This window comes from Elephas maximus, chromosome 14, assembly GCF_024166365.1.
Source record: "Elephas maximus indicus isolate mEleMax1 chromosome 14, mEleMax1 primary haplotype, whole genome shotgun sequence".
Lineage (NCBI taxonomy): Eukaryota > Metazoa > Chordata > Mammalia > Proboscidea > Elephantidae > Elephas > Elephas maximus.
Genome location: NC_064832.1, coordinates 41,040,717 through 41,052,985, shown reverse-complemented (window position 1 = coordinate 41,052,985; position 12,269 = coordinate 41,040,717). Strand labels below are relative to the sequence as shown.

At 41.3% G+C, this 12,269-nt stretch overlaps 1 protein-coding gene across 1 annotated transcript in view; it reads right to left on the bottom strand.

Annotated features, from left to right (window-relative positions):
- Window positions 1-440: 440 nt before the first annotated feature.
- The window catches only part of OLFM4 (olfactomedin 4), a 32,964-nt gene continuing 21,135 nt past the window's right edge, over window positions 441-12,269 (bottom strand). The window contains exon 5 of the mRNA XM_049853148.1: window positions 441-2,502. Coding sequence (XP_049709105.1) covers window positions 1,691-2,502 — 812 coding nt within the window. The 3' untranslated portion in view covers window positions 441-1,690. The remainder of the gene's footprint in view (window positions 2,503-12,269) is intronic.

The window sequence follows — 12,269 nt, the reverse complement described above, 5'->3', positions numbered from 1 at the left end:
CTCAGTTGGAAAAGGAACATAAGCCATGTAAATATACTCTAACATTGAAAATAATCAGATCAGTCATGCAAATTAATAAGCACACAAGGTTATCTCCCCAAAGAAAATAAGGTCATTTTGTACAACAAAAGCTACCAGAAAGAATGGATTTCAAAGGGAAATGAAAACTAAAGAGCCAGCCCTAACTTTGGGCTCCTTAAGCTATTGGTGTTATTCTAGGTATGAGATCACCAGCCACTGCTATAGTGAGGGTAGCCATTCCCTGTATCCCCTAGCAAGGTGGTGGACTACCCTGTTGTGAGTTAAAGAAGAAGGAAGAGAAGGAGGAGGAGGGGAATGCGGAGAAGAGAAGGGGGAGGAGAAGGAGAAAAAGGGGAAGAAATAGTGGAAGGAGAGAAGAGGGTAGAGAAAAAAGGAAGTGGAGGAGGAGAAGAAGAAAAATGAAAGACAACATTTTATTCAAAGCACATTTTAATCATTTATTAAAAGGGGCAGGAGTACAGTGTTTAAGAAGACCATCCTGTAGCCTAGGACTAATGAACAGAGACCAGATGATAAAGCACAGAAGCACACACAACTATGGAACTGATATACTAGATGTTTTCAAAGGCTTTTCTACATCTCTTCCTAGAAAAACAGAGGCAATGTTTCATTTTCTTATAAATTCCAGGCTTAAATGAAGAAAAAAAAATTGCCTTTCATAAGTTTAAATGAAACAATTGATATGACTTAATACAAGTCTCACATACATTCCAGTGCCTTTATTAAATATAACCAAAAATGTTATCATTCATTTCATCACTGCCATCTGGTTTTCTTACAGTTTTAGAATCATGTAAGTATAAAAGTTCATGAGACCAAAAAAAAAAAAGAAATTTATCTTATAGCTGTTCCACAGAAAATGGATTAATTAAAAAATACATAAATAAGCAGAGAGAGGTGGGGATAATGTGTTGGTAAGTCTGGTTCTAATCTTCCCAGCTGCCTTTGGGTTGAAGGTATGAGATAGAAGGGATCTACTGAGTCATGTAGATGGACAACAGGAGGAAAGAAAAATCAAGGGCCTCATCTACCGATCCATCAGGGATTGATTTGAAGTGTACAGTTTAATACATAAAAGGTCCTTTCTCCAGGAAATTCAGAGCATTTTACAGATATACTGTAAACAGTTTAAATTTACATATCTGCTACATACAAAACCCCAACCAGGTGTTATTGAAAAAAACAAAGTTGAAGATTTCGTCCCTCAAGGAGCTTCAGATATAATCCACCTAATTAAGGCCCAGGTTCCTTTTAACTGTGGGAAAATTTGCTGGGCTACCTGGAGGAGAACCAGTCTTTGAGCCCTCTCTCTTGTACAAAGAATCTCCAGAAGCTACACTGAGTCTTCTCTAAGTTCCTTAATTTCCAGAAGTCACTTCACTATAGGCTTCATTAGACCCATAATATCCCCACCTCTGACAACCCTACCCTGGAAGCACCTTATTTCAGTTGGAAAATGTATCCCAGGAGGCAGAAAGTTTCCAAGAGAACTCATCAAATTAGGGCAAATGTCCTAGATCCCTAGTGTGATAGAACCATGCTCCCAAATATTACTACTAAGCAAGCAAACATCTGGATCTCCTTGCAGATAGGTTATAAGTGGAGACCATTTTTCAACTAACATTTTATTTCTCTCTCACCCCGACACCTAAACAGCTTTCTGGGGGTTCTGCTGGAAGGTAACATCGTAACTCAGAAGGTAACCATCATTATAGACATAAAGTTTCTGATCAAAAGGGTGATAGTTAACGCTCTGCAGTTTTTCCTGCATCTTCTGCAATTTAATGCCTAGTTGGCCCTCTTTCCCTGTGTTTGTGTCATAGTAGTAAAAGATCTCTTCTGTTCTGGTACTCAGAGTACGGGTAGCATACAGAACCCCACATACCATGAAGGCGTTAGAAACGGATGGTTTATACTGCTTGGTCTGCCATGTGTTTAACACCTCAAGTGTGGTGTCGTTGAGTTTACTAATCACTATGTTACCAGTGCTGGCTTCAGTTGCATAGATCACCCACAATCCATTCTCATCCACAGCAAAGTCAATATCTTGCCAACCAACATTAGCATATGAAAAACGGTTATTATAGGCAGCATTGGGGAGACTGCGCCTCACAGTGACTGTGTTGGTGGTCAAGTTAACCTTGGCAATGTCCCGGGTGTTGTACCAGTTGATATACATGTTGTTGTCGTAAACGGCAGTACCACTGCCTTGGCCATAAACAATCCTATTCTGTCGGGGATTTGCGTACAACAGCAAATCATCCATTGTGTTGTAGAGTCTGTAATATTCCAGTATTCTCCCATCCGTATTTAAAGGTGCCACCCAGAAGACCCCTTTGCCAGGATGCTGAGGAGAGTAATCCCGACCCCAGGCCCCATATATATAGGAAAACCCTTGCCAGTTGAGTTGAACCACAGACGGCTTGCTGATGTTCACCACGCCACCATGACCACAGCTCCCTAAAAGAAGGAGAAAATAATGAGGCATTCTTAGAGAAAAGACAAGATACAAACTCTTCAACATCTTAAGAAGCAAAAAACCAGTTGCCGTTGAGTGGATTCCAACTCATGGCAACCCATATGTGTGTCAGAGTAGAACTGGGCTCCACAGAGTTTTCAATGGCTGACTTTTTGGAAATAGATTGCTAGACTTTTCTTCAGATGCACCTCTGGGTAGACTCGAACCACCAAACTTTTGATTAGTGGCCAAGTGCATTAGCCATTTGCATCACCCAGGGACTCCTCTAAGAAGAAAGGATTCCATAAATATTTTCCTGTCAAGGTTCAATGACACGGTCTGATAGAGAAGAGCCGAAACCTCCTCTTTGCTTCAGTCTCACAGCAAACCTGTCCTGGGCACTCAGGAGAACTATCTGGGGCTGGGCTTTTCTAAGGACGAGCTTTTACTCTAGAAAATGAGGGTAATGAAACTATCAAGAACCATATCAAAGAGGTTTGAGAGCCTAGAGTGAGAAAACGGGGATTTGGTGAATTTCATATATTTTCTTCTATTAGAAAGCATTTTGCAATTATCATCTTATTTCATTTTCTTACAGAGAAATCAAAAAAGCAAAATCATCCCAGAACCCTACCTTATTTCTATAAAATCAGAAGGTTCTACATAATAGGGCCAGCCCCAGGGAAAACTGTCATGAAGGAGTACATTGTCCTGGGCAGCCTGCATGCCCTTCCCTCTTCTGCTCTTCCCTGGGATCCCAAGTGCATATCCACACCAGGCACCAATCTTGCTCCAAGCTTAAGCTCAGAAGAGAAAGTAGTTATGGACTGAACTGTGTCCCACCAAAATATGTGTTGGAATCCTAACCCCCCTATCTGCGGATGTAATCCTGTTTGGGAATAGGGTTTTCTTTGGTATGTTAATGAGGCCATAAGTGTAGGGTGTATCCTAAACCTAATCACATCTGAGTTATAGAAAGAGCAGATTAGACACAGAGACAAGTGCACATACTGGGAAAGACAAATGCCATATGAGGATCCTCTACAAGCAAAGGAACAAAGGAACGCCAGGGCTCCAGAAGCTGAAAAACACAAGGCTATTCCCCCTAGAGCCAACAGATAGAGAGCTGTCTCCTGGAACTAACACCCTGAATTTGGACTTTTGGCCTCCTGAAAAGTGAGAAGATAAATTCCTGTTCTGTAAAGCCACTGCTTTGTGGTATTTCTGTTACACCAGCACTAAGAAATTTAGGTTTTAAATATAGGTATCTAAAGACAAGGGTGCATTCCAGATCCTGAAAGATAGCCCTACAACGCTGGGATTTCAGCCATAAGAGGCAGTGAAAATTATTTTAGGACAATGTTGCTCATTCTGTGCCCAATCCATAGTCCACTGCGTACAACCACTTGGTGATCATTTTGTTGCAGAGTGGTGAGGTGGGTCCCGCTGTACATAACCGACACCCTACCGAGCCATAGAATGACAGGCGAGTATTTCATCTTTCCCACTCTAGCACTGTCATTGCCATGATGTGTAGAGTCAAATGCGACCCAGCTTCACTACCCCACTGAATCTACACTCCCTTTAATACTTGGGGAAATGACTCAGGCTGGGCAAAGGGCCCTTCACATCGCTCTCTCTCTCTGCAACACCTGCCAACACAAACCATTTATGAGCTATAAAAAATAAAATAGCATTCCTCCAGTATTTTTATAGTAACTATATATGGAAATTTTTTTTTTTTTTTAATATGGAGTTGAAGACACATTTTGGGGGATCTTAATAAAGTTCCCTAAAAAAAAACTGGTGAGATGGTTTGTTGGCTAACAAAGAAAATTCAAACTCAAGTATACTTGAGGTCATTTTTTCTCTTCCTGCTGCTTGGAGCAGAACAGGGGAGGGGAGGAAGGAACAGACACTGAGTCACTGGATCTGGCTTTAAGTGTTTGGAGGGAATCAGGGAGCCATGGAAAGCTCATGAGGTGAGCTGCAGCCAAAAGCATAGCTCCAAGGAATTGCCAGAGATTTAGCACTGTGGAGGGACTGTGGAACCAAAGCTTTTGTCTCTGAGTCTCCTCCTCTGCCTGCTATGGAAAGCCCATTCCTTTCTTTTGAAATGTCTTCCTTGTCTGCCCTCCTCACTCAAGGATTGCTCAGAGGTGAAACCATTACCAGAAATCCTGCTTTTATTTTTCCAATCTGTTGGGGGCTTTTTGGTTCCAGGATTAAACATGGGCTTCTTAAATGCTCTCATAAATCTGCAGTTGGTGGGAATGCCAGCCAACCATACAGCAGGTAGAGAAATGAAACCACTCTGTACCCAACCTCCAATAATTTTGCATATCATTAAGCAGAACACAGTCGCACGTTTATTTTAATAATGCATGCACCATTTCATAAATAAAAAAGCAATGTGCATTCAGCCAAGAGACTGCTCTCTACTAAAGAAATAATAAATAAAATTATAAATTATTATTTCTCCTCCTAAAAGTGATCTCTCAGATGAATGCTTGTTTGCTTTTGTTTATGAAACAAATGCATGAATTGTTAAAATAAAGTTAGCGCTGTGTTCAGTTTAACGATAGCAAAAACTGTTCTAGTTTCCATATGCTGCAAACCAGATTTACTGGTTAAAATATCTTTCCAAAGACTTTTTTTATTCAACCACACTTCACTCTGAGGAGATGAAAGAAAGGAGCTTCTTTTTGTTCAGGTTGGAAGACTTAGGAATTGAACCTTGCCTTACTGGAAAGGAAATGCTCCAAACCAACAGCAGAAAAATATTTAAGGAAAACTTATGATGTATGTAACTGATTCAGGCATTATCACGGAATATAGGCAATAAACTCTTTGGAAACCCTGGTGGCATCGTGGTTAAGAGTTATGGCTGCTAATCAAAAGGTTGGCAGTTCGAATCCACCAGGCACTCCTTGGAAACTCTATGGGGCAGTTCTACTTTGTCCTATAGAGTCACTGTGAATCGGAATCAACTCTACAGCAGCAGGTTTGGTCTTAGTTTGGGTCTTTAGAAGCGGAAATCCTTAAACATGAAAGAACCAAAATAAAACTCTCTTAAAAATTATTATTACTACTACTAATAAAGGAGTTCTGGTGGTGCAATTGGTAAGCACTCAGCTGCTAACCAAAAGGTCGGCGGTTCAAACTCACCAGCTGCTCTGCAGGAGAAAAGACCTGGAGATCTGCTCCTGTAAAGATTAGAGCCTAGGAAACCCTGTAGAGCAATTCTGTTCTGTCCTATAGGGTCACTATGAGTTGGAATTTACTCAACTGCACACAACAATAGTGGCTCATCATTTCACAAGTTGAACAGGAAATTAAAATTATACCCACTATAAATGTTAAAAGTATATGAAGCATAAATCTCTTTTCCCCATCTCTCAGCCATTCCTGAACACTCTCCTGTCTTTTTATTTAAACCCTTTTTATCCTCTATCACCTTTGGGCCATTTCTAGGGTCGTGGCTACAGTGAAGACCCACTGGTTGGTGCAAATAGTCACACACTCTGCTGCTAACTGAAAGGTGGAAGATTCAAGTCCACCCAGACGTGCATCAGAAGAAAGGCCTGTGATCTAAAAATAAAATTCAGCCATTGAAAACCCTATGGAGTGCAGTTCCACTCTGCCATGTATGGGGCCACCATGAGTCTGAATCGACTTGACAGCAACTGGTATGGTCAAAAGGAAGTAGGAATAGGGAAGATAACGAAGCCCGGTTGCTGATGTGGCCACGGCAACGACAGGCCAGTAAAAGGCTACGTGGGCTTTCCTGGCTCCTGGCATCGACCCTTCTTGGAAACAATACTGAAACTGACAGCCAACCCATTGTCCACTCCTCAGCTAATCCAGCCAGAGCCCCACCCTCACCTTTTCTACCCTGAGCTGCTCCCTGCCTTCCCTTATCTCATATCCCTTCTCCACCCCTTCCTCCCCTTCCAGGTCTTAGAGACACTATAGCCCCTTCCTGACCCAGTTCCCAGCCCAACTTTATGCTGCCGCTTGGACTATAACCCATTGCCCAGCCATGATCCAAGAATTCTGAATGACCAATGAATCATTTTGCATTTGCTGGCGGAAGAGATCACAGCATAGAAATGCCAGGAGCAAAAGTATCCTTTTAGCTACTTCGCGAGCAAGTAAGCAAAGATAATTTGGTGTCAATCAGGTTGGTGGGTTGTTGGAGCTTTCTGGTCCCCCCAGGAATCACAGGCGGTTCCTTCTACTAGAACATCTACGGAAGGCAGCCTGGTATGGCGAACATATCACCAGCTGTGGGGTCAGACAGACTCCAGATCGAATCCTGTCTCTTTGACTTACTAGCTGTGTATCTTGAACAAGTTACTTAACCTCTCTGAATCTCAGTTTCCTCATGTTAAAACAAATAATAATACCTATTCTGCAGGGTTATTAAGAAGAAGAGAAAGAATAGAGAGACTTGGAGTCCCAGGGTGATGCAAATGGTTAATATGTTTGGCTGCCAACCAAAAGTTTGGCAGTTTGAGTCCACCCAGAGGTGCCTCAGAAGAAAGGCCTGACGACCTACTTCTGAAAAATCAGGCATCGAAAACCCTATGGAGCACAGTTCCACTCTGACGCACGTGGGGACACAATGAGATGATAACTAACGAGTCAACTGCGACTGGTTAGTTAGTTATCATCTTTATAATCACATCATGTTACTATTGGACGTTTAGGTAGCTATCTCCCTTGCTGAATAGTGGCTTCTAGAGCTTTCTTTACCTATTCTGGCTACCCTAGTACTCAGAACTGGGCTGGCCACACAGTGACATCAAATTATGTTTGTGGAATAAAGGAATAAAAGGCCAGCCAAATCTCCTAAACCCAGCTTACCCTTATTTATAAAACACCAGCCCTGTGCTCTGGTACGTATCTGAGTTTTTCAGAGTATTCACTCCACAGAACGTAGTGCAAGGAATTCTCTACCCATGTGTTGCCTTGGTTGGCAACCATCATGGAATGCATTAGATATTCCAAAAATATCCCTGGAAACCATAACTAAAATGGGATTTTAAAACACTCTACTTCGGGGCGGAGCCAAGATGGCGGACTAGGCAGACGCTACCTCGGATCCCTCTTACAACAAAGACACGGAAAAACAAGTGAATCGATCACATACATAACAATCTACGAACCCTGAACAACAAACACAGATTTAGAGACGGAGAACGAACTAATACGGGGAAGCAGCGATTGTTTCCAGAGCCTGGAGCCAGCATACCAGTCAGGTACGGCACAAGCACAGAGACCTGCTCCACCCCCCTGAACTAACCCCGGGAGGGGGACTAGCCGGTTCCACGGGCGGCGTGGGACGCAGCCGTTAGGAGAAGTCCCCGGGAGGCAGTGACTGATCTTGGAGCAGAAAGAGCAGCACCCGAGCCGGGGAACCGTCCCACAGGGATTTGGACTGCACGCAGGTACGCCATAAACACGGAGAGTTGCTCCACCCCCTGAACTAACCCCGGGAAGGTGACCATCCGGGTCGCGCGGGCGGCGTGGGACGCAGCCGGTAGGAGTAGTCCCCGGGAGGCAGCGACTGGTATTGGAGCGGGGAGAACAGCGTTCCAGCCGGGACACTCGGTCGCGGCACAAGCACGGGGAGCTACTCCACCCATCTGAACTAACCCCGGGAGGGGGCCCACCTGGTTCACGGGGACGGCACGGCCACGCGGCTGGAGGGACGAGAAGTCCCCGGGAGGCAGCGACTGATTTTGGAGTCGAGAGTGCACCGTCCCAGTAGGGGAGCCTTGACGCTGGGCGTGGGGCTGGAAGCGGAGGATCTGACCGTGACTCCAGCGGGCCAGACCCCCCGGGGGCAATCTCCACACAGACAGCACACATAGGCGACGCGCCCGCGGGAATCTCAGATATAATAGTCTTTCCAAGCAAGACAAGCAACTCTGGCTATATTCTGAAGTGCTACTCTCCTATCTCTCTGTTCCCTCCCCCACCCTCCCCAGGCGGCTTCATTAACATCTGAATAGCCTGAGCCAGAGGGAGAACTCTGATAGGGATCTGACTGCAGTTTTTTTTTTAGCGGATTTTCTGGAAAAACTAGTTTCCCAGTGATGGCTCGGAGACAACAATCCATATCAAACCACTTAAAGAAGCAGACCGTGACAGCTTCTCCAACTCCCCAAACAAAAGAATCAAAATCTTTCCCAAATGAAGATACAATTTTGGAATTATCAGATACAGAATATAAAAAACTAATTTACAGAATGCTTAATGATATCACAAATGAAATTAGGATATCTGCAGAAAAAGCCAAGGAACACACTGATAAAACTGTTGAAGAACTCAAAAAGATTATTCAAGAACATACTGGAAAAATTAATAAGTTGCAAGAATCCATAGAGAGACAACATGTAGAAATCCAAAAGATTAACAATAAAATTACAGAATTAGACAACACACTAGGAAGTCAGAGGAGCAGACTCGAGCAATTAGAATGCAGACTGGGACATCTGGAGGACCAGGGAATCAACACCAACATAGCTGAAAAAAAATCAGATAAAAGAATTAAAAAAAATGAAGAAACCCTAAGAATTATGTGGGACTCTATCAAGAAGGATAACCTGCGGGTGATTGGAGTCCCAGAACAGGGAGGGGGGACAGAAAACACAGAGAAAATAGTTGAAGAACTTCTGACAGAAAACTTCCCTGACATCATGAAAGACGAAAGGATATCTATCCAAGATGCTCATCGAACCCCATTTAAGATTGATCCAAAAAGAAAAACACCAAGACATATTATCATCAAACTCACCAAAACCAAAGATAAACAGAAAATTTTAAAAGCAGCCAGGGAGAAAAGAAAGGTTTCCTTCAAGGGAGAATCAATAAGAATATGTTCTGACTACTCAGCAGAAACCATGCAGGCAAGAAGGGAATGGGACGACATATACAGAACACTGAAGGAGAAGAACTGCCAACCAAGGATCATATATCCAGCAAAACTCTCTCTGAAATATGAAGGCGAAATTAAGATATTTACAGACAAACACAAGTTTAGAGAATTTGCAAAAACCAAACCAAAGCTACAAGAAATACTAAAGGATATTGTTTGGTCAGGGAACCAATAATATCAGATATCAGCACAACACAAGGTCACAAAACAGAACGTCCTGATATCAACTCAAATAGGGAAATCACAAAAACAAACAAATTAAGATTAATTAAAAAAAAATACACATAACAGGGAATCATGGAAGTCAATAGGTAAAAGATCACAATAATCAAAAAGAGGGACTAAATACAGGAGGCATTGAACTGCCATATGGAGAGTGATACAAGGCGATATAGAACAATACAAGTTAGGTTTTTACTTAGAAAAATAGGGGTATATAATGAGGTAACCACAAAAAGGTATAACAACTCTATAACTCAAGACAAAAACCAAGAAAAACGTAACGACTCAACTAACATAAAGTCAAACACTATGAAAGTGAGGATCTCACAATTTACTAAGAAAAACGCCTCAGCACAAAAAAGTATGTGGAAAAATGAAATTGTCAACAACACACATAAAAAGGCATCAAAATGACAGCACTAAAAACTTATTTATCTATAATTACCCTGAATGTAAATGGACTAAATGCACCAATAAAGAGACAGAGAGTCACAGACTGGATAAAGAAACACGATCCATCTATATGCTGCCTACAAGAGACACACCTTAGACTTAGAGACACAAACAAACTAAAACTCAAAGGATGGAAAAAAGTATATCAAGCAAACAATAAGCAAAAAAGAAGAGGAGTAGCAATATTAATTTCTGACAAAATAGACTTTAGACTTAAATCCACCACAAAGGATAAAGAAGGACACTATATAATGATAAAAGGGACAATTGATCAGGAAGACATAACCATATTAAATATTTACGCACCCAATGACAGGGCTGCAAGATATATAAATCAAATTTTAACAGAACTGAAAAGCGAGATAGATACCTCCACAATTATAGTAGGAGACTTCAACACACCCCTTTCGGAGAAGGACAGGACATCCAGTAAGAAGCTCAACAGAGACACGGAAGATCTAATTACAACAATCAACCAACTTGACCTCATTGACTTATACAGAACTCTCCACCCAACTGCTGCAAAATATACTTTTTTTTCTAGCGCACATGGAACATTCTCTAGAATAGACCACATATTAGGTCATAAAACAAACCTTTGCAGAGTCCAAAACATCGAAATATTACAAAGCATCTTCTCAGACCACAAGGCAATAAAACTAGAGATCAATAACAGAAGAACGAGGGAAAAGAAATCAAATACTTGGAAAATGAACAATACCCTCCTGAAAAAAGACTGGGTTATAGAAGACATCAAGGAGGGAATAAGGAAATTCATAGACAGCAACGAGAATGAAAATACTTCCTATCAAAACCTCTGGGACACAGCAAAAGCAGTGCTCAGAGGTCAATTTATATCAATAAATGCACACATACAAAAAGAAGAAAGAGCCAAAATCAGAGAACTGTCCCTACAACTTGAACAAATAGAAAGTGAGCAACAAAAGAATCCATCAGGCACCAGAAGAAAACAAATAATAAAAATTAGAGCTGAACTAAATGAATTAGAGAACAGAAAAACAATTGAAAGAATTAACAAAGCCAAAAGCTGGTTCTTTGAAAAAATTAACAAAATTGATAAACCATTGGCTAGACTGACTAAAGAAATACAGGAAAGGAAACAAATAACCCGAATAAGAAATGAGAAGGACCACATCACAACAGAACCAAATGAAATTAAAAGAATCATTTCAGATTATTATGAAAAATTGTACTCTAACAAATTTGAAAACCTAGAAGAAATGGATGAATTCCTTGAAAAACACTACCTACCTAAACTAACACATTCAGAAGCAGAACAACTAAATAGACCCATAACAAAAAAAGAGATTGAAACGGTAATCAAAAAACTCCCAACAAAAAAAAGTCCTGGCCCGGACGGCTTCACTGCAGAGTTCTACCAAATTTTCAGAGAAGAGTTAACACCACTACTACTAAAGGTATTCCAAAGCATAGAAAATGACGGAATACTACCCAACTCATTCTATGAAGCCACCATCTCCCTGATACCAAAACCAGGTAAAGACATTACAAAAAAAGAAAATTATAGACCTATATCCCTCATGAACATTGATGCAAAAATCCTCAACAAAATTCTAGCCAATAGAATCCAACAACACATCAAAAAAATAATTCACCCTGATCAAGTGGGATTTATACCAGGTATGCAAGGCTGGTTTAATATCAGAAAAACCATTAATGTAATCCATCACATAAATAAAACAAAAGACAAAAACCACATGATCTTATCAATTGATGCAGAAAAGGCATTTGACAAAGTCCAACACCCATTTATGATAAAAACTCTTACCAAAATAGGAATTGAAGGAAAATTCCTCAACATAATAAAGGGCATCTATGCAAAGCCAACAGCCAATATCACTCTAAATGGAGAGAACCTGAAAGCATTTCCCTTGAGAACGGGAACCAGACAAGGATGCCCTTTATCACCGCTCTTATTCAACATCGTGTTGGAAGTCTTAGCCAGGGCAATCAGGCTAGACAAAGAAATAAAAGGTATCCGGATTGGCAAGGAAGAAGTAAAGTTATCACTATTTGCAGATGACATGATTATATACACAGAAAACCCTAAGGAATCCTCCAGAAAACTACTGAAACTAATAGAAGAGTTTGGCAGAGTCTCAGGTT